At 44.5% G+C, this 23,640-nt stretch overlaps 1 protein-coding gene across 1 annotated transcript in view; it reads left to right on the top strand.

The window, feature by feature from the left end:
* Positions 1-23,640, top strand: part of ryr3 (ryanodine receptor 3) — a gene marked incomplete at its 5' end in the record, with an annotated part of 238,000 nt that overhangs the window by 118,470 nt on the left and 95,890 nt on the right. Inside the window, 9 exons of the mRNA XM_084314212.1 lie at positions 2,254-2,527; positions 5,043-5,157; positions 9,766-9,898; positions 13,928-14,031; positions 16,019-16,154; positions 16,249-16,432; positions 19,805-19,904; positions 21,450-21,570; positions 22,741-22,910. Coding sequence (XP_084170338.1) covers positions 2,254-2,527; positions 5,043-5,157; positions 9,766-9,898; positions 13,928-14,031; positions 16,019-16,154; positions 16,249-16,432; positions 19,805-19,904; positions 21,450-21,570; positions 22,741-22,910 — 1,337 coding nt within the window. The remainder of the gene's footprint in view (positions 1-2,253; positions 2,528-5,042; positions 5,158-9,765; positions 9,899-13,927; positions 14,032-16,018; positions 16,155-16,248; positions 16,433-19,804; positions 19,905-21,449; positions 21,571-22,740; positions 22,911-23,640) is intronic.

Here is a 23,640-nt window from a genome sequence, read left to right on the forward strand (position 1 = left end):
CCTTTTGGTATTAGTTAGTAGTCTAGCTGCAGAGTTTTGAATGAGCTGGAGTATTTTAGTAGTTTTCTTGGGCAGACCAGTGAATAGTGCATTGCAGTAGTCTAGTCGGCTAGATATACAAGCATGAATTAGCTTCTCTGCATCATTTTGATTTATCTATTTTGGTCACTTTGTTTAAATGGCCGTTGAAGTTCAAATCTGAGTCCAGGATGACACAGAGACTTGTCACCTCCGGTTAATCCAAGTGGTTAAGCTTCCTAGATTATTAAATTAGCGTATTTTTTTTTATTTGGGGCCAACACGTAGGACTTCAGTTTTGTCCTCATTCAATTTGAGAACGTTTATTGCTGACAGGCAGTTGGTAATAGAGTTTATGGCTGTTGCATCATTTGGTTCAGCGGATATACAATTGTGTATCATCAGCATAGCTGTGGAAATCTATACCATACTCTCTGATGATGTCGCCGAGCGGTAGCATATAGAGAGAAAAGAGTAATGGACCTAAACAGCTGCCTTGTGCAACCCTGTAGCGGCGTTCATGTTTCTCTGATGTATGGTCTCCTAGACCAGTGGTTCTCAACTGGTCTAGCCTCGGGACCCAACATTTTCCTTAGTCATTAAGTCGCGACCCAAAATGTTGAACCACTATGATTTATGTAAAAAAAAAATGCAGTAATACGCAATCTTTCAAAACATGAAATAAACACAAAAAGGTGCAACAAAAGTGCAACTATTGCTAGAAACCCAATAAAATAAAAGAATAATAAATAATATATGCTTCTTAGCAGATTTCTTAGCTTAACATAACAGACCTAAATGTGGGGGAACTAATGGGATAACTGAGTTTGCAACAAAAGTGCAACTAGGGCTAAAACCCAATGAAATTAAATAATAATAAATAATATGCTTCTTAGCAGATTTCTTAGCTTAACATAACAGACCTAAGTTTGGGGGAACTAATGGGATAACTGGGGTTGCAACAAAAGTGCAACTAGGGCTAAAAACCCAATGAAATTAAATAATAATAATAAATAATTATGCTTCTTAGCAGATTTCTTAGCTTAACATAACAGACCTACGTTTGGGGGAACTAATGGGATAACTGGGGTTGCAACAAAAGTGCAACTAAGGACTAAAAACACAATAAAATAAAATAATAATAAATAATATATCCTTCTTAGCAGACTTCTTAACTTAACATGCAGGGGACTAATGGGATAACTGGGGATGATGTTTGCTCCTGACAAGAGTCTCAAAGTCTGGGGTGATGGTAGACAAAGCAACTCTGAGGTCATGCTCAATGTCCAATCTGTTCCTCCGCTTTGTCTTCAGCTGGACCAGAGCTGAGAAACCACTTTCACAAAGATAGGTAGTGAAAAAAAGACCAGAGCTGAGAAACCACTTTCACAAAGATAGGTAGTGAAAAAAAAAAGTAAAAAAAAAAAAAAAAAAAAAAAAAATAATAATTTTGCTGAGGATCAGGGAGTGCATTGTGAAGTCGACCGGATGAGTGGTTCTCTGGAATGGTCTCTCTCTCTCTCTCTCTCTCTCTCTCTCTCTCTCTCTCTCTCTCTCTCTCTCTCTCTCTCTCTCTCTCTCTCTCTCTCTCTCTCTCTCTCTCTCCATCTCTCTCTCTCTCTCTCTTTCTCGCTCTCTCTCTCCATCTCACACTGCAAGCAGCAATACTGGGAGCCAAGCAATTTGCCCGCTCTGAACGGCCACTCAGAATGGGCACTGCACTGCACTGCACTAGTAGAATAGACAGAGTCAAACAGAACACTAATGTGATGTCACCATCACTTCATCACTGTCATTGTGAGTGACATACACTGCACTGATACCACATTTTCCCTGACGTTACTGATTCCAAGTACTCAACTGTCAGTATCTGCTGTTTGCTTTTACTGAAAAGTATAGACAGTATGGGGGTCGTTGGACAAAAAATATTGAGATATATAATATTTTTCTCCATTAGATATATTTAACACTCTTCTACTGTATGTGTTAAAATTGCAGCAAATCAAGTGACTTTGCATTGACTTATAGCATGTTACATGTTTCTAGGTATTGGATTTTAGTACTGAGGACATTCTCTGATATCTATTTTTAGCCTGGTATCAGACCGATATCTTGTACCAATATTCTGTATCGGTGCATCCTTACTACTAGACATAAATTATAGTAATTATCTACTCTCCACCTCAACTGTATGGATGGACAGCTGTAACTGTGTTTGTTCCCTGACCTCTCCAGCCAACCTGAAGGAGCTGATCTCCCAGACCATGGCCAGCTGGGCTCAGGAGTGCAGCATCCAGGACCCGGAACTGGTCCGAGTGATGTTCAGCCTGCTGAGGAGGCAATACGACGGCATCGGAGAGCTGCTGCGGGCCATGAGGAAGACCTATACCATCAGCGCCGCGTCGGTGCAGGACGCCATTAACCTCCTGGCTTCCCTGGGTCAGATCCGCTCCCTGCTCTCTGTACGCATGGGCAAAGAGGAGGAGAAGCTCATGATCGATGGACTGGGGTGAGGCTCTCTGATCTGCTGCACCAAACAGCACTGCATCCAATAACGTATAGAATGTATATACTGTTTGGATTTGCAGTTATACAGTATTTCCCTAGTCGTGTGTAGCTCAATAAGTAGAGTATAGCACAAACACTGACATGGTTAGGGGTTCAATTCCCACTGGTGCCATCCATGCTAATCAAATGTATGTAATCACGGTAGTGTAAGTGGTACATGGTATAAGTAGGCTACCTGATTAATTCTGTTACAGCCCAGTGGAGTGCAGTATACTGTAACTGACCATTCGTTCATTGATGTTTACCCCCTGACTACCACCTGACTCCCTGAGAGGTGTGTGTGTATAGCATGCAGAGTAGACCTGTCTAAAGCTTAGTAAGCCTGACATTTCCCTTGGCTGGAGGGAATTCCCATTTGGTGCTAGATGCTTGGTTTCCAGGTCACAGTTGCACACAGGTTTTATGGTTATTTGTGATGGTAGTTTGGGAGAGTAAGATACACTTAACTGAGTGGCAGAAAGGACTGTATTTATACCACACATGTTATTGTATCACCTTAGGAAATCTATTTGTGAGGCGGCTGAGTGGCGCAGTGGGCAAGGCGCTCGCCACTAACGCAGGAGATGCTGGTATCGAGCCCAGCTCTCGGTGTTGCTACCGGCTTGGCCGGCCGTCATACTAACACAATTGGCAGTGTTAGAGGGTGGGAAAGCCGGTGGGTGGGGATTGGACGTTGTGGACAGCGACTCCTACAGGTCGGTTGGGTGACGGCGGAAACAGGAAGTATCTGTGGCAGCGTGAGCCTCCCACACGTTACTCCTCGCCACTGAGAGTTCGAGCTGTTGCGGTGAAAAGATGCGACAGGCTGCCTCCTCGTGTACCGGAGGGGACGCGTCTATTTCGAAGCCCAAACAATTCATGCTTCCGCGTTCGAGTTTTGCGCTCTGATTGGCCACTGACCTATGCTAGTTACGCCCCCCTTATCTACGCCAGTTATCTACGCCAGTTCTGCACGCCCTGCAGCCTGCTCGCTAGTTCTGCCTCTACTAACAGCCTGCATTATCCAATTCATATCAATCGAAATAACGTATTGTTTTCATCTCTCTAAATTAACGGCTCGCTAGTTCTGCCTCTACTAACAGCCTGCATTATCCAATTCATATCAATCGAAATAACGTATTGTTTTCATCTCTCTATATTAACGGCTCGCTAGTTCTGCCTCTACTAACAGCCTGCATTATCCAATTCATATCAATCGAAATAACGTATTGTTTTCATCTCTCTATATTAACGTGATTCCATCAACACAACATAAATGTTCAAAACACAAGACAGTTTGCATCACTTCCCACGGTTCTCGGCACTTATTCTACCGGTAGTGCGGTAGTTGTTGCCACGGTATTGGGTCTTTGGGTGAATACTTCATTGGCGGGGAAGAAGAACACTGATAGCGGTGTGTGGACCGTCCTGCGAGCCCCAGACCACCGTCCCGCGAGCCCCAGACCACCGTCGCGGGACGGTGGCCTGGGGCTCGCGGGGCGGTGGTCTGGGGCTCGCGGGGCGGTGGTCTGGGGCTCGCAGGACGGTCCACACACCGCTATCAGTGTTCTTCTTCCCCGCCAATGAAGTATTCACCCAAAGACCCAATACCGTGGCAACAACTATCGCACTACCGGTAGAATAAATGCCGAGAACCGTGGGAAGTGGAACTGTCTTGTCGTGTTTTGAAAATGTATGTTGTGTTGATGGAATCACGTTAATATAGAGAGATGAAAACAATACGTTATTTCGATTGATATGAATTGGATAATGCAGGCTGTTAGTAGAGGCAGAACTAGCGAGCCGTTAATATAGAGAGATGAAAACAATACGTTATTTCGATTGATATGAATTGGATAATGCAGGCTGTTAGTAGAGGCAGAACTAGCGAGCAGGCTGCAGGCTGTTAGTAGAGTTGGGCGTGCATAACTGGCGTAGATAAGAGGGGCGTAACTAGCGTAGGTCAGTGACCAATCAGAGCGCAAAACTCGAACGCGGAAGCATGAATTGTTTGGGCTTCGGATAGACGCGGAGGGGACACGTGATGCAAGGCTTCTATCCTCACTACAGCCGACCAGTGGGAGGCATAGTCTAGCAACGTTCAAGACAGGGGAGGGGAGAATTGGAATTACGAAATTGGGATGGGAGAAAAATAGAAAATAAGGAGAAAAAGTGGATTAAAAAAAAAAGGGAAATCTATTTGTGGTGGGTCTGTCTGATATTGAGGTGTGAGCCACCACAAATACATACTGTAAATGTGTGCATACAGTAGGAAGCATGGATGTGGGTTTACAGGTGTAACTTATGCTGAACACCTTGTACATGATGCTAGTATTACTAGGCAAGACACATAAGGCCAAATAAAGTACTTTGGATATAAGTAAGTGTCCACCAAATGGTCTTATGTTAAAATAACTGTTACTTGTTAAAGTTTTTAATTTTAACACTTAACACCTTGGACTTGGCCATTTCTCCAGTGACATCATGAACAACAAGGTGTTCTACCAGCACCCCAACCTAATGAGGGTTCTGGGGATGCACGAGACCGTCATGGAGGTCATGGTCAACGTGCTGGGGGGAGACAAGACACAGGTAGGACAGACTTTCTTGAGACTTTCAAAATGTGTCCTTCAATTTGTTTTTAACTTAGTTGAATTAATAAATAAAGGGCAGGGCATCGTGTACTGCAGATAATTGGAGTGCACATTGTTATCTCCGCCTGGTGAGAGATCGTGTCATTGGTTGTCTGTGTGTCCGTAGCTAAGCTCACAGCAGGCTGTGGACGTGAATACTGGAATATCTTTCACATCGATCAACGACAATTATTTTATTTGAATTAATTTACGTTATTGTCCATTGAAACACAAAAAAAAAAGTTACACCTTTTGGACACAAGAGAGTGACACTACACAGGTTCTCTGCTCAGAGTCTCCAGGAATCAGCTCTCTCTGGCCCCTGTTTACAACATGGACATGTCATAGTGAATCTATTGTAGTTGGTATACCTATGCAAGATGGTAAGTGTGTAATAGTGTGTAATAGGGGCATAGTGTAATAGTGCAATAGTGTACTAGTGTGTGTAATAGTGTCATAGTGTAATAGTGTGTTATAATGTAATAATGTATTAGTGTGTAATAATAGTGCAATAGTGTCATAGTGTACTAGTGTGTAATAGTGTACTTTGTGCTAGTGTACTAGTGTATAAGTAAGGGATAATGTATAGCTACGAGGTCATTGTCGCAAAATAATTGACCGACACGGAGTTTAGAATACCGCGGTGCCTCGCCGAGGTGTTCTAAACGTAGTGAAGGTCAATTATTTTGCGACAATGACCGAGTATAGAGCACATTATCCCGCTTATTACATGGCTAACTTACTAACAATATACCTAATTCATTTTACACCATCGACAAGACGAGATCAAATGCAGACGAAGTTGTTCTGTGGCTCCGTCCGCTGTCAGCCCAAATAAAGTTATTATTATCGCCGGCAGCCGGCAGGTGTGTGGACTGATTGCACTGATGCAGTGTGTGTCAGTGGGCTTGATTGCTCCAGCTGCGAACAGCGGTCATTATTGCCAATAATCACCGGTGATTATTGCGCGTTGCCCATGGCAGCGGTCAGTTAGCGAAAAATAATTCACTGCTGTCAGGGACCAATCACAATCAAGCATTTCGGCGAATGTTAAAACGCCATGTAATAATAGTGTATAATAGTGTACTAGTGAGCTAGTGCAATAGTTTAAGCCCGATCGGCCCGGTACCGGGTTGAGATTTATTTCACGTTGTAGAAGTCGATGGAAGAGGCGATGCAATAATCAGCGTGACAGATCCTTCAGGTTACTTCCTACTTTATTCATTGACAAAAACCACCACCTTACACACACCTACTACTCTCCTATATCTCCTCCCCCGTGACCCTTCAACTCTGGAGTGAGAGACTCCCTCAATGTGACACCACAACATCATCAATACAGTCCATATTAATTAATGTTGCATTTATTTTTCAAATGTAGCCAAGCGTAAAGACCCTAACCCTATCAAAACAGCAATCAAAGTGTATCTTTACAGCACTACCTTTGTTTACCAATGCTTTTAAGTGTTATTAGAGAAATATGAGTTTATAAAAATCTCTGCATTGGAAACCAGATGATTTAGACGCGAGGAAATTACACCGTCATGAAATCGTTGTAGTCCTTAGATGGACGGCGGAATTTCATAAAACTACACTACCCAGCTCACACCAGCCGCTGTCAAAGCTGCAGCCAGCTGACGTGAAACAATTATATTGACGTTATTTTTCCATAAAATACAAGGTATATTGTCGCAATCTGGTGAAAAATGGCGGAGCTATGGACATTATACAAAAGTAACTGTACTTACAGATTTCATTCACGGTCTTTGCTGCCCTGTAACAGGCACCTGGTATGACTAAATCCAGATTTATAGATGCATGACTTGGCCATAATAAAGTAATTTATAGGTCTGATATTCTATATTCTATATTCATATTTCCAATTGCATGTGTCCGGATGGCAAAATTCAGTACTGTATCTACAAAACCCCCTGTAAATCATCTACCCTTTATTAATTTGCTTAGATTTTTAGTACACCTGATCTCAAGAAGGTTCTGAATGAGCTCAGTGGCACTTTTCCACGTCTGGTCAATGTTAGTGTAATAGTGTGTGATGGTGTGCTATTGTAATAGTGTGCTAATGTAATAGTGTAATAGGAATACTGCAGGGAGATCTGGAGATCATTGGTCTCTGTTTGCCCCAGACCCACCTAATGTGTAGGCCAGTGGAGATTTGTGACTACTGAGTGCACCGTTCTAGTTCTGTACTGCAGAGGGACAAAGGGAGTTGTAGGTCATAATCAATCAGTAGTGAAACTCGGGCTCACTGTGTCCCAGTATTACTATGGCCTTGTCGCCACATGGCTTCTGGCAGCCATTTTAGTGTTCTCTTCAACCTCTCAAACACACTATCCCTCTGTCCTCGTATGCCACCAGATATTCAGATCACCCGCCTCATCATACTGTACAGCTATTCCCCATGACTTACATGTACATACAGATCGTACCCAAGATCAACACAACCTAATACCCAGAGACATATAACGAGTGTTATGAGGACACAGAGGGGTGGCAAGATAGGCGTAGGGGGTAGGCCTCTCACACCAGTCCTTCTTGGGCACTGCACAGACTGGAAGAGAAGGCTCTGATTTTACGCTACTAACGGTGCCAACGCGTAAATCTGAACCCTAGACAGACAGATAGACACCAGCCAGTCAGGCCTCATATCTAACTGACTCTGGCTATATGACCACATGGTCAGTTACATAAATTCCAGCCCTGTTTGCAGCCACCGGATCTGCACAAGTCACTCACAGTAGCCATCTGGCAGATATCAGCAGCTTGTATGGGTGTGTGAGTTTACAATATCTACAATCTGATTAGCTTGTAACATTGTCTTTTTATGGGTTCTTACGATATCATGTGGTCTGGGACCAGTGTTGAGTTTCAACTTTAGCTAATTATGAATGTTCTACCATATAGGGCCAGAATCTAGGATACCGTTGTATCCTCTGGGTTTAGTAGAGTAGAGTGAGCACTTGATGCCGTCTCAAAATCGTACTCAAGTAAAAATCAGAGTATCTGGTTAAAAACACACTTGAGTAAAAGTCAAAAAGTTTCTATTTTTAAATGTACTTAAGTACTAAAAAGTAAAAGTAAAAACTTTTTTTCTAACTGTCTATTCTTCTGATAGCAGGTGTTTAATCAAAGATCCCCGCTTTCTAGTCTTGCACAAGGACCAATCAGCATGGGTATGGGCGGGTTCATTTTCCATTGATGGGGATTTTATTGGCTGTTTTTAAATAAAGTGCAGCCGCAGGATTAATAACCTTAACGTAAATTCGGCCAGAGAAACAAATATAGTACTAATTAAAATGGTTGGACCTGCGAGATTTGTACTTCGTACATTTTAAATGTAAGGAGTAAAAAGTAAAAAAAAAAATCTCTGAAATGTAATTGAGTAAAAGTAGGTACTGTATACAAACCTAATAATACTCGAGTAAAGTACAAATCCCCAAAAAACAGTACTTGTAACGAAGTACAATTACTCAAGTACTTTACACCCCTGCATGTCCCTAATTCTTTTCACCGGTGTGATACGATTTATCATTCATTCTAGCTTTGGCAAATACATGAAATGTCAGCAGCCAGCGTCTCCCTGCTTGCTAGCACCTCCTCTCTCCAAGAAGTTAATGTGACCTGTGTTGTTAGCCGCAGTTTGAGTACAGCCCGGCAATTTCAGTTTCACTGGCCTCTGCGCTACAGCTGAAGAGGTGCTCTGACGGTGTGTCTGATGCAGCGTGGATCTTGTGAAGAGCGGGATCAGCTCAAAGCTCATTTCTCTCTGACACTCCAAGAGTTTTATAAACATCCAGGAGGAAAATGTAAATTCCTCAAAAGGCCAATATGGCACACTGCACTCTCCGTGGTGCTGAAAACGTTGTCTCTGATGTGTGTTTTGGGGTCCCGGTGTTAAGTGCCCAGTAACAACTATGAAGACATAATTTCTATCAGCCTACAATTTATGTTCTTAGTGTTTGTGCTGCTTAGCCATTTGGCCTGTTTGATCTACTTAGCCTACTGTGCTTTTAAGAAATTAAATTAGTTACTTAATCTAAATGCTTATATTTAGATCAGATGCTTTATACATTGTGTAAACCTTATTCTTACATATTGTATTCAGTATTACTTTACTGTCCTGCAAAATGTGCATGCTGTCCTGCGTTTGGTCACAACTCTACAGGTTGGAAAGGGTGTCTGTATGAAAGTAAAAACCTGTTGAGAAAATATGTGAATTCAATCTCTTTGCATGTGCTTGACGGCAAATCCCTCCATTTAGACAAATTAAAACAAGCAGCAAATTAACTAAACAAAAAGATGACCCTCTGTTGCATCGTTTTATGAGATGTGTGAGTTGTATATGGATATAACTATATCATTGTTTATGGCCTACGCAAAAAGATTATATATTTTTGCACCTTGGGAAAATAGCAAGTTCTACTGGTCGGGATATTGTCCACAAACAAACATACTATATAATACTAACAATGTAACCAAAATGTATTCCGACCATCTGCTTTGATTCACATAAATTTGTACATCCGTGCTTCCCGTTCTCCCTTCACAGGAGATAGCGTTCCCTAAGATGGTGGCCAGCTGCTGTCGCTTCCTGTGCTACTTCTGTCGTATCAGCCGGCAGAACCAGAAGGCCATGTTCGACCACCTCGGCTACCTGCTGGAGAACAGCAGCGTCGGCCTGGGTGGGTTATGACAACATATCACACACACACACACACACACACACACACACACACACACACACACACACACACACACACACACACACACACACACACACACACACACACACACACACACACACACACACACACAAGCGCTCACATTCGCAGATGCAGCCGGTGGGTAATAGCCCCAGGCAATAGCACAATCGCCCCCACGCATTATATTCCACTTGGTGATATATAATATAATTTCATTATGTTTATTACATTACATCTGTCAGAATGTACTTATGTTTAACTGAAAGGTTATCTTTAAATCTCTAAACACAGAGAGAGAAAAATCTAAATTTGGATTTAATTCAATTTATTGTCATTCTACAGTACAAGTCTAACAAAATACAGTAGGCATCCAGCCAGAGTGCAAGTAGCAGTAAAGTGCAACAATGAATGAGAGAGAGAGAGAGAGAGAGAGAGAGAGAGAGAGAGAGAGAGAGAGAGAGAGAGAGAGAGAGAGAGAGAGAGAGAGAGAGAGAGAGAGAGAGAGAGAGAGAGAGAGAGAGAGAGACTAACTGGTGCTAACTGGTGAAGCTACAGACAGAATGGAAGAGAACCTGGGAGGGAGCGAGGGAAAGGCCTCAGAATAACGGATAAAAGAGGAGGAGAAGATGGAGGGGTAGTGATAGTGAAATGGAGAAAGATAATGACCAGGGAGATTAATGGAGAGACCGAGGGTAGAGAGAGAGAGTTAAATGGAGAGAGAGAGTGAAATGGAGAGAGAGAATGACCTGCGAGATGAAGGGAGAGACCGAGGGGAGAGAGAGAGTGAAATGGAGAGAGAGAACGACCTGTGAGATGAAGGGAGAGACCGAGGGGAGAGAGAGAGTGAAATGGAGAGAGAGAACGACCTGTGAGATGAAGGGAGAGACCGAGGGGAGATAGAGAGTGAAATGGAGAGAGAGAACGACCTGTGAGATGAAGGGAGAGACCGAGGGGAGAGAGAGAGAGTGAAATGGAGAGAGATAATGACCTGTGAGATGAAGGGAGATACCGAGGGGAGAGAGAGAGTGAAATGAAGAGAGAGAACGACCTGAGAGATGATGGGAGAGACCGAGGGGAGAGAGAGAGTGAAATGGAGAGAGAGAACGACCTGTGAGATGATGGGAGAGACCGAGGGGAGAGAGAGAGTGAAATGGAGAGAGATAACGACCTGAGAGATGATGGGAGAGACCGAGGGGAGAGAGAGAGTGAAATGGAGAGAGATAACGACCTGTGAGATGAAGGGAGAGACCGAGGGGAGAGAGAGAGTGAAATGGAGAGAGAGAACGACCTGAGAGATGAAGGGAGATACTGAGGGGAGGGAGAGAGAGAGGCAGATAGAAAACCTGTTAAGATTGAGCTGGAGGAAGATTGAGAGAGAGCACACAGGGATAGAGAACAGTGATAAAGAGACTTGTAGTTTGGCAGGGAGAGAGAGAGGGGGGAGGCAAATGGAAAGGAGTTAAGATTGAGAGCTGGTGGGAGATTGAGAGAGAGAGAGAGAGAGAGAGAGAGAGAGAGAGAGAGAGAGAGAGAGAGAGAGAGAGAGAGAGAGAGAGAGAGAGAGAGAGAGAGAGAGAGAGAGAGGGAGAGGGAGAGAGGGAGAGAGAGAGAGAGAGAGAGAGAGAGAGAGAGAGAGAGAGGTTATGGAGAGCAGTGATAGAGAGACATGTAGTTTGACAGTAAGAGAGACAGAGCGAGTGAGGGAATGGAGGGTATTTAGGCATGCAGGACATTGAGTGATGACTCACACTGGGTTCTGGCTGTGAGAGGAACGGCTCCTGCTGCCACTGGGAACAACTGTGAAAGAAGATACTTAACAGTCTCTGCTCATCATCACAGCTCCTTATCCCAACTTATTAACAGCTCCAGAGACCTTTTCATAGCTGTTGATTTAATATCCATGATTTGTTTTCCATACCTCAATTAGGCTAGATAGATAGAGAAGAATGTTGCCGGGGGTTGTGACGTCGAGAGACATTATCTCTTGTTTTCTGTTGTTGGCGAATGTGTAAACATTTGTATTTAAATGTCAGGCGTACGATCTAGCATGTGAGATGGGATTTTTGAGTACTGAACATTCCAATGATGATGTCACAACAGCTATTAGACATTGAAAGCTATGGAATTCGGGGATAGAATTCCGAGAGAACACGAATAAAAGAAAAAGAAATAATGTGTGTAAACAGTGATAGACAGTGGGATGGAGACTCCACATAATCTGTCCTCGATCAGAATTGTGGACCTCGGCGAGAGGGGTTTTCTGCAGTAGGAATGCTGTAACTGGTCAACAACACAAGCCCTATCAATATTTGCAAATAACTTAAAGGGAACATATTCTAGTCCTTTTAAGCAATTAATATAGATCTTGGAGGTCCCCTAAACATGTCTTTTAAGCTTTTTGCTGAAATAACTCCCCACTCAGATTATGCAATCTAGCAGCCTCTCTGTTTTAGTCCTGTTCACACTCAAGATACAGCAATAGCATAGCATTACTTGGCAGACTACAGTCCTGGATTATGCAGATGACATCTGCCTGATGTCTGACCGTGTGGAGCAAGCTCAGGAGCTCTTGAACAGAGTGGAGGCAGAATGCACCAGGGTAGGCCTCAGGCTGAATGCAAAGAAGACTGAGGTCATCACTTATAACATCCCCCTGGACCATCCATCTCTCAACACAGCAGGAGGAAATGCTCTGGCAGAGGTCAGCGACTTCAAATACCTGGGTTCCTGGGTCAACTCAACAGAGCAGGAGTTTAAGGCGAGGGAGGCACTGGCATGGAGGGCCCTGACTGGCATGAATAGCATGTGGAAATCCAGTCTCCCCGACACATCAAAATTAGCTTCTTCCAAGCAACCGTGGAGTCTGTACTCCTCTATGGCTGCGAATCATGGACCCTGAAGCCCACCCTGCAGAAGTCTCTGGACGGATGCTACACCAGAATGCTGCATGTGGTGCTGAACATCCACCAGGACGATCATGTAACCAACAAGGATCTGTACGGGGGACTACCAAAGCTGAGCGACAAGGTGGCATCCAGGAGGATGAAACTTGCAGCTCACTGCCACCGACACCAGGACCTTCCGGCTAGCAAGCTAGTGCTCTGGGAGTCAACACACGGGCACCGACCAAGAGGACGTCCCACGGCAACATGCGTGGACATACAGTACTGAGGAGAGCTCTACGGAACTGGCCGGATGTATGGAGGGCCGGGATGATTGGAATCTCCGCTGGTGAACCCGTCTGAGGATGACCAAAGGAGGATTACCGTCAGAAACATCTTTTAGGTTAAACTTTAGGTAGAAAAGAGAAGATTTACAAGCGAGCTGCCATTTTATCAAGATCTCTTCACATGCACGTACGTATGCAGTCTTACTAACTACGGCCATTGTGGCTGCAATTCTGAATGTCTCATTTCAAGAGTGAAGGTTCTTGTCACAGTTGAACTACAGAAAACACACAATGTACATATTTAAAATGTTCTCAGTGTTGGGACAACCCCTCATTCTGTAAGGGAAAAAAAGTGAAAAAGAAAAACAGGAAAAGGCCATTTTCACGATAGGTCCCCTTTTAAAAGAAGCAAATACTGGAAACAATTGCCCAGTTTTCAAATGAACCATTATTCATTGTCTTTAATCCACACGCTGTATTAGTGTAGATAAGAACAGTCATTAGTAATCCAGTGATTATAAATTGACTGCGATTGACAAACTGTCACAGCCTTGTACAGTATTTCAATGTGGGGAGGACATGGTATCAGATGGTTGGATGTTCTGCAGATGTAGAAAGACTGCCCCCTGCTGTTTGTAGGGGGCATAGTGCTCAAGGACTATTGGGAAATTAGCTTATTGGTGACTGTGTGTGGCAGCTTACACGTGTGGAGAAGGAGGTGCCCTTAAGTGTTCAGTGCTGCTTGGCCCCGATATATTTAATTCCCTGTTTATGCAATATAATTTGTGGAACCAAATGTGTGTGTGTGTGTGTGTGTGTGTGTGTGTGTGTGTCTACAGCTTCAGAAGCCATGAGGGGCTCCACTCCCCTGGACGTAGCAGCCTCTTCAGTGATGGACAACAACGGGCTCGCTCTGGCCCTGGAGGAGCCCGACCTGGAGAAGGTTCATTACTGTTATTTTTAGCCTATTTTTTAACTGAATCAATTTAGCTACCTCTTTTTTTTCTATTTTTTACTGTTGTGAAGCACTTTGAACTGCAATTTCTGTATGAAATGTGCTATACAAATAAAGTTATTATTATTATTTTTTATTTTTTTACTTTCTCTTTTCCCCCCTTTCTTTTTCCGTTTTTCTCCCATCCCAATGTTAGTCGTTATGCCAATTCCCAATCCCCTACCTGGTCGTTGCATGCTCTGCCCCCTACCGTCGGTCTGGGAGGGCGGAGACTATCACATGCTTCCTCCGACACATGTCTAGCCAATCCCCACTTCTTTTCACCTGGCAGCGCGGATTCTCACTGGGGGAGTGTAACGTGTGGAGGACACTACCTCCCCCAGGATCCGACCTCGCTGTGCAGGTGCCCCGACCGATCTGTAGGAGTCGCTGTTTTACAACGACCAGGACCCACCCACGCCGGGTTTCCCCACCCTCTAACACTGCCAATTGTGTTAGTATGGACGGTCGGCCAACCCGGAAGCACCACAGCTGGATTCGATCCCACTGTCTCTGTGGTGGTGGGCAGACGCTTAGACCGCTGCACCACCCGGCCGCCCTATTATTATTATTATTATTACTGTCGTATGGAATAATACAGAATATAATATAATTAGATTGCTCAAATGCGCTGCAGTAACGCTGCAGTAACCCTAAGTAACCGTTGCGACAGACTAGCAGTAATGCGTTAGCTAACAACCCCAACATCTAGGGGAGTTATTTTGTTTATCTTTGCTATGTGTCTATTTGTCTCCATAGCGTTATTATATGAGACTGCCTCCCAGTGTTTTTCTTTAAGCTTTTCTGACTATCCCATCCTCATCTTATCCTCGTCTTATGTGTTTCTGCCTGCTTGATTTTGATTATTCAATTGTTGATTAATGGCTATGTATTTATTTTATGTGTCACTGTGTATTATAAATGTGGCATTGGCTTGGCTTGCAAAAAAGATATATACAACATTTTATATAATTGGAAGAATGTCAGCTGTTAATTAAAGAAGATTCAAATAAATCGGGATACAAGGTTTAGTGAAGAACTCACAAATATAAAAATATTGATCTGTAACGTGTCTGGACATCAGTATAGTAAACAGTGAACCATCTAGAACCATCTAGTTAGAGCTGTAGAGTTTTTTTTTTGTTATTTTCTTTTTATTCTTTTTTTTCCCTCCTTTTTCCTCCCATCCCACTGTTTAGTCGTTATGCCAATTCCCAACCCCCCTTCCTGGTTGTTGCGCACTCCCCCCTACTGTTGGTCCTGGGAGGCCGGAGACTGTCACATGCTTTCCTCCGACGCATGTGCAGCCAGCCGGCAGCCAGCCTGGCAGCGCAGATTCTCACCGGGAGAGTGTAACGTGTGGAAGGTCACACTACCTCCCTCCAGATCCTACCCTCGCTGTGCAGGCGCCCCGAACGAACTGTAGGGGTCGCTGTCCACAACGCCCAGGACCCACCCATCAGCTTTCCCACCCCTAACACTGCCAATTGCGTTAGTATGAACGACCAGCCAAGCTGATAGCAACGCCGAGAGCTGGATTCGAACCCAGCGTCTCCAGCGTTGATGGCGAGCGCCTTGCCCACTACACCACCTAGCCGCCAGAGCTGTAGAGTTGAGAAATGAAGTACAACTTTGTGCAGGTTGAATACGGTGAGCTGGCTCAGCAAATACTGTCAAGCTGTCTCTGTCGCTGACACACTGACAGTGATATGACAGAGTGGACCATTAATACCCAGAAGGACGATTAACCAAGGAACTGCATGGCTTACTGTGTGCGTGTGCGCGTGTGTGTGTGTGTGTGTGTGTGTGTGTGTGTGTGTGTGTGTATGTGTGTGTGTGTGTGTGTGTGTGTGTGTGTGTGTGTGTGTGTGTCCGTGTGTGTGTGTGTGTGTGTGTGTGTGTGTGTGTGTGTGTGTGTGTGTGTGTGTGTGTGTAGGTGGTGACATACCTGGCGGCTTGTGGTCTGCTGAGCTGTGCCATGCTGGTGGCTAAAGGCTACCCTGACCTGGGCTGGAACCCGATAGAGGGAGAGCGCTACCTGTCCTTCCTGAGATTTGTGGTCTTCTGTAATGGTATGTACTGTGTGTACAACCTGGTCTATAGGCCTCACTGTGTATTGTGTATATTATTCATGCATGAGTGTGTATTGTCGTGTGTGTGTGCCAGGTGAAAGTGTGGAGGAGAACTCCAACCTGGTGGTGAAGCTTCTGATCAGACACCCTGAGTGTTTCGGCCCGGCCCTGAGAGGAGAGGGAGGCCAGGGCCTGTTGGCTGCCATGCAGGGGGCCATCAACATTTCAGAGGACCCAGCTCTGGACCTGCCCAGCACCCCGGAAGGAGTCACCTCTGGGTGGGTAGTAGCACCACCACACAATACTACCTACTACCTTTTATTTCACGTTGATAGTCATTGTTCAATATCAAATTAAAATAAAAAAATATATATATATGACAATCTGTCTGGGCTAATCTTGCATACTACTGGGCAGATCAGCCTAATGTTAGCTGTGTTTTTGAATATTTTTCAACTATTCAACTATTTTATTTGAATTAATGTATACCTTTTGTGGTCTGATATTTCCAAGCAATAGAATAGAATAGAATAGAATAGAATAGAATAGAATAGAATAGAAATACTTCTATTATCCCGTGGGAAATTAGACACTGAAAATCGCTCAACATTTAAACATTTAGACAGGACAGGTCACAAATTAGAATAATAACACAAATCAAATCAAGTTGCCTAGGATAAGAGTAGAGTAAAATAAAATAGGATAAAATGAAATGAAATAAAATATACAGAAATAAATACAGTAAGAATATACTGAGCATACTGAGCATGGGGTAAACAATTTGGTCAATATAATTATAATTTAAATCTAACTAAATGAAATATGAAATATATATTATTCCAGTATTCAGTGTCACAAGGTGCAGTATGCTTTAGGTAGTGTATTGTCCTCCTTGGGTTCCAATAAGACCTAGATCAATGTCTGGCAGCCATCGCTGCCCCCTGTTGTGGAGCCTGGAGGCCGCTAGTCGCGTCCTCCTGCCACTATTGAGCTGCCGCTCTGTGCTCAGTGATGCAGTGAGGCACAGTGATGCATTATATAGTATGATGGCTGTTGGAATGAAGGACTTCCTGTGCCGTTCAGTGCTGCATTTGGGTAGTGTGAGCCTAGCACTGAACATGCTCCTCCTGTCAGCCAAGTCTGTGTATAGTGGGTGGGTGGGGTTTTTAGAAGGATGACCAGCAAGTGTCTCCAGCGATGATAAGGCCTATATCATAAAGGCACATTTCCATACAAGAATTTCTTTTGCATGTGAAAATAGACTTGCTTTTAAGGCATAACTTCAGCTACCAGTCAAACCGCAATGGTCAGTAAGCAGGACTAAATGAAACAAGGAAAACTATGCATAACCTGACAGCTTTATTTGGTGTTATATTAATAATGATTATGGGAAAATTACGCAATACCTTACCTTTCTATCAAGCATTCAACCGTACAAACATAGACCTTACCTTTCTATCAAGCATTCAACAGTTCAAACATAGACCTTGCCTTTCTATCAAGCATTTATGTTAATAATCAGCATTAGAAAAACCTAAACATAACCTTTAGCCGCCTGGTGGAGATTTGTGCTCTACTGAGCACAGCTTTCTAGTTCTTTTTAGAACGCAACTCTTTGATTTCTGCTTAGCAAAATGCAAAAAGCCTCTTGGCCATGGGCAGAGGGTTACTATTAGAATACAAAAAGAACACTTTGCATAACAAAAGCCTTGCAAGGACACAAACTGAAGACTTACCACAGATCCACAGAGGATGCTGTGAACATGGCTCTGCACTACACGCTGGAACATCTGGACTACGCGGGCAACTATGTCAGGATCCTGTTGTGGACTTCAGCTCGGCCTTCAACACCATCCTTCCACCCATCCTGGAGCACCAGCTATCCCTGCTGCAGGTGCCGGCCTCCACTCGCAGGTGGATTACCGACTTCCTGTCCAACAGGTCTCAGCGGGTGAGGCTTGGGAAGAGCATTTCCAGCTCTAGGTCCACCAGCACCGGTTCCCCGCAGGGCTGCGTTCTATCCCCACTACTGTTCTCCCTGTACACCAACAGCTGTGCCTCTCTACACCCCTCGGTCAAACTCCTGAAATTCGCTGACGACACCACCCTGGTGGGTCTCATCTCCAGGGGGGACGAGTCGGCCTACAGGAGGGAGATCGAGATTCCTCGGCATGACCATCTCCCGGGATTTGAAGTGGGACCTCAACATCACGGGCCTGCTCAAGAAGGCCCAGGGGAGGATGTTCTTCCTCCGGCAGTTGAAGAAATATAAACTGCCGAGGACCATGATGGCCCAATTCTACACGGCCATCATTGAGTCCATCCTCACCCACTCCATCATCTCCTGGTTCCCTGCTGCAGCGGCAAAAGATCTTGCCAAGCTGCAGCGGGTGATTCGCTCCGCGGAGAGGGTGATCGGCTGTCCCCTGCCCTCCCTCAGGTCCCTGCACGACTCCAGGGCGCTGAAGAGGGCGAGAAAGATCATGGCCGACCCATCCCACCCCGGTCACAGCCTCTTCACCCTGCTCCCCTCTGGGAGAAGGCTGAGGATCCCAAAGGCTGTGAAAGCTCGACACAGACTGAGCTTCTTCCCCTCAGCCGCCAGGCTGATCAATGCCTCAGGCCCCCCCCCCCCCTCGGTACCCCCCCCCTCTGCCCCCAAGTGACACTGGCACAATGACATTGACTGCACTGCACTAGTCCGTACTGGATCTCTGCACACTTCACTTTATATATATATATATGTATTTTATTTATTGATTAATCCCCCACTGCACTGTTTTAGTTTCTTGTCTGTGTTGGTGTTTGTTTACTGTGAAAAAAGAAAGAATGCATACACTGTATTGCTGCAACAATTACCAATGTGTTTTTACACAAATGGCTCAATAAAGGAATCTGAATCTGAATCTGAATCTGAAGTGGGAGACAGCAACAGTAGCAGCAGTGGGAGCCGGGAGAGTGAACAAGCTTGTTGTGACCAGAATGCTGATGTGTTTGAATCCCAGCTACCTTCCTTACCACCGTATCACCCCCCAGGCTATGGAGAATATGCTCAAGTTGTCTCGTAGAATTGACGTTTACACTCACCTTTCAGGATTTTATCCTATTCAGAGCAACTTACCAGTGCCACGGAATAATAATAGATCATTCCATCCAGTATTTAATTTGACCATTTTCATGGCTTCAGTGGAGATTTATAACATGCTCTGCTTTCCAATTTCCTAGAGTGTGCACCACACCTGCAGTTACCTCACTGTCAGAAAGAGGGGAGTAGGTATACACAATGTACTAGTGCTGGCACACAGCCAGAGAATAGCATAGGGCCTATTTGTTTCCCTCTCTGTGATAAGAAAAATGGATGGCACCCAATACAGTTTCAACATTGTTATATAGTTTGTCCCATAAAGCACATGGAACATATACACTCTCGCAGCTAGACAGACGTAAATCAACCATATACATCAACAAAGCCAGATTCAACTAAACAGGGCCTGGCATACCTCAGTCTTTATCCTGCACCTTGACGTTCACACTGCTCTCTCCCTCTCTCTCTCTCTCTCTCTCTCTCTCTCTCTCTCTCTCTCTCTCTCTCTCTCTCTCTCTCTCTCTCTCTCTCTCTCTCTCTCTCTCTCTCTCTCTCTCTCTCTCAGGTCGGAGGACGATGAAGAGGTGATACACATGGGCAACGCCATCATGTCCTTCTACTCTGCTCTCATCGACCTGCTGGGACGCTGTGCCCCAGAGATGCACGTGAGTCACGCACACATTCTAATATCTTTATGTTTGTGTTCACATTTAGACAAAGATCCTTGAACACAAACAATAATAGATTGCACAAACCTTTGAAATCTCAAAACATCTCATGTATCCAGTCTGAGTCTATGTATTCAGGAAGCAGCGTCTCCTCCAAACGGGCACTTATCACAGATATAGAGCAGGATTTCCAAATATAAACACCAGCTATTTACATTTGTACCCAAGCTGTGTAATAGAATCCTTGAGCAGTTGGTACTTTAAAACCTTTGTAAGAAATGCCTCTTCCAGACTGTAATCAAAGGTACATCCTATTTCCAAAACACACACACACACACACACACACACACACACACACACACACACACACACACACACACACACACACACACACACACACACACACACACACACACACACACACACACACACACACACACACACACACACACACACACACACACACACACACACACACACACACACACACACACACACACACACACACACACACACACACACACACACACACACACACAGGCCCGCTTGGTCATGTTTTTGAATGATCAATGAAATGAGTCCAGTGGATCAAAAGGAATAATCAGTCACTGCTCACACTCTCCATGTCCTCAGATAAAATATGAGACACTTTAATAGTGAACCTTTACTGTGACATGGAAATGAAAACGTCATATGTCACTTGTGGAGACACCTGTCATCGCTGGAGTGGAGATGCCGTTGAGATATAGAGTCATCGTTTGACTGATCGGCTTTTAAACGTGCGGCTCTTTCAATATTCTCAGTTTTGATCACTTTGATGAATTGTAGTTCATGTCTTCCTAGCTAGCGGTTCATGTGGAAAACAGTTTAATCTTTCTCCATAGTTACAGTGTGTTTCAAAACACCACTCGTTGGCTCAAAGCAGCTTTGTAGCCGACTACAGTAGCTAATTCAAATGTGACCATATAGACCGGTTCATTGTCCACATTGGACTCTGTGTGTGCGCATCAAGGAGGCAAAAAGGAATGTAATCCTAGTCAGAACAATGGGGCAGACTACAATATATTTGCATTTGTTAGCCATGCTAGTGATCTAAACAATGAATCCATGCCAAAGCTAGATATGTAAACGGTGAAAGACACACACTCACAGCCATGCTGATTTGGCAAAATTATATCCAGCCGTTTCCGTTTTGGAACTACTTTTAGTCAGGGGAGTGCCATGGTTTCTCCATAGAGCCCCGTTGTACTTTTCTAGCACCGTAGCTTGCGCAGGTAGGGGACGACTCAGTCACGTGATTCAGCAGGTATCGCTGATTGGCTCCAACACGGTATGTTTATAAGCAAGACAGTAATATATCAATATATTTACTCTATACAGTAACTATCAACATGATCAGATTAGCAACAGGCAAGCAATCGAACGACGACAAGCTGTCTACGTTTCATCAAGAGACACACAATGAACTTTTCACGTGTACGAGATCCTCTTATAGAGTGACCGCGGTGACGTGTCAGCTGAACCGCTCTGTGTCTCTTGCAGCTGATCAACAAGGGGAAGGGCGAGGCCCTGCGTATCCGTGCCATCCTGCGCTCCCTGGTCCCAACCACCGACCTGGTGGGCGTCATCAGCATAGCCCTCAGCATGCCGGTGGTCAATAAAGGTATGGATGTGCTGGTGTGAGCTGGCATTGGTATGCATTGACGAAAGCCATGGTTCTCGTGAACATTTTCATGCCAAGGACTGCCGATTAGGCCATAGACCCCCGTTTGACACCAGGGGTGTTAGATGTGATTTAGTTGAGAATTGTACGTATAACTGTCTGTAGGTGTGGATATAACAGAGAAATCAGAATAGCCATTTGTATACATGCGTTCATTGTTCTAATGTAAAAGTAAAATTCCCCAGTACCCCCTCAAGGACCCCTGGGGGTCCGCGGGCCCCACTTTAAGAACCAATACTCTAACAATGCTTCCATTTGAACTGTGTACAAAAGTACAAAGCTCTCATTTCTCACAAAACACAAAAACGATTCCTAAGTACAGTACTTGAGAAAAATAACCTACAGTAACGCTATGTTGGAACGCTATGGAACCGAGCCAGAATCGAACTGAGAACCTTCCGATTACCAGACGACTGCTCCACCTCCTGAGCCACTGTTGCCCCAGGTTATTGCCATCCCTAGTGAAGGGAAACAGGCACTGAAGGGCGGTACATAATCAAGTAGATCGTTTTCATTTTACAACTTTACTCTGCATGCTGTTATTTTCCATCGTGGGCTTGTTGAATTATCTTGTCAGTGAAGCAGAGTAATGGCTGCCACAGTGTATTTACCTTGAGGTGGTCTATCATTGTGATGGACTATCTTCTCCCACGTGGTCGTCTGGACATTTCTGTTCTTACCCAGTACAGTGTTTGTGCTTCTGAAGAAATACTGTTGCCTACAAGGTTCTTTCCTTTTCCAATTTATATTTGATCAAAAGAAAATGGTCAGACAGAAAAATGCTGTCCTTGGAGCTGCACTTGAAAGGAAACTCAGACAAAAATCCAATCAAGTGAATAGCAGAGCTCTTGCTTGTCTGTTCTGTAATTTTGTCTCTTCAATTATGCATGTCTTACGTCCTCCCTCCCCCCGCTCATATGTTTGCTTACTGGAACGTGTTGAGTCGTATGGTGAATATCGGGGCTGATAAAAACCTAAAGTAAACTTACTTGTCTCCTACACTTCATCCCTTCCTTTCCCGTCCTTCCTTTCACGTCTTTCCTTCCTTCCTTCCATCCCTCCTCATCCTCTTTATTCTCTTCCTGTTCCTCTTTTTCCTCTCTTGGCCAGACGGTACGGTGACTGAGCCAGACATGGCGGCCAGTTTCTGTCCGGACCACAAGGCTCCCATGGTGCTGTTCCTGGAGCGTGTGTATGGCATCGAGGAACAGGCCTTCCTGCTTCACCTGCTGGAGGTGGGATTCCTGCCTGACCTCCGAGCCTCGGCGTCTCTGGACACGGTGAGTGAGAGAGCTGAGAGACCTGCGACCAATAGAAGCACAAGAGGACAACCGGAGTTCAGCACTGGGAATCGATGCTGTTTCTGACGGCGTGTCTGCCGGTGGGAAAGGGGGAGGCCATTTTCAAATGTTTTTATGACTTTTAATCAACAAGAAAATAAACATGAACCATCTAGTACTGTCGCTAGCTGTTGGTAACGTTTATATGTTTATGGGGCTGTTTCTTAATGATGCTATAACATTTTTAGATCAGTTGAAATTAGGACCATGTAGACTCGATCACATCCATCTGGCTAACAATAAGGACCATGTAGACTCGATCACATCCATCTGGCTAACAATTAGGACCATGTAGACTCGATCACATCCATCTGGCCAACAATTAGGACCATGTAGACTCGATCACATCCATCTGGCTAACAATTAGGACCATGTAGACTCGATCACATCCATCTGGCCAACAATTAGGACCATGTAGACTCGATCACATCCATCTGGCCAACAATAAGGACCATGTAGACTCGATCACATCCATCTGGCTAACAATTAGGACCATGTAGACTCGATCACATCCATCTGGCTAACAATAAGGACCATGTAGACTCGATCACATCCATCTGGCTAACAATAAGGACCATGTAGACTCAATCACATCCATCTGGCCAACAATTAGGACCATGTAGACTCGATCACATCCATCTGGCCAACAATAAGGACCATGTAGACTCGA

The sequence above is a fragment of the Notolepis coatsorum genome (assembly GCF_963971535.1).
Source record: "Notolepis coatsorum genome assembly, chromosome: 5".
Taxonomy (NCBI): domain Eukaryota; kingdom Metazoa; phylum Chordata; class Actinopteri; order Aulopiformes; family Paralepididae; genus Notolepis; species Notolepis coatsorum.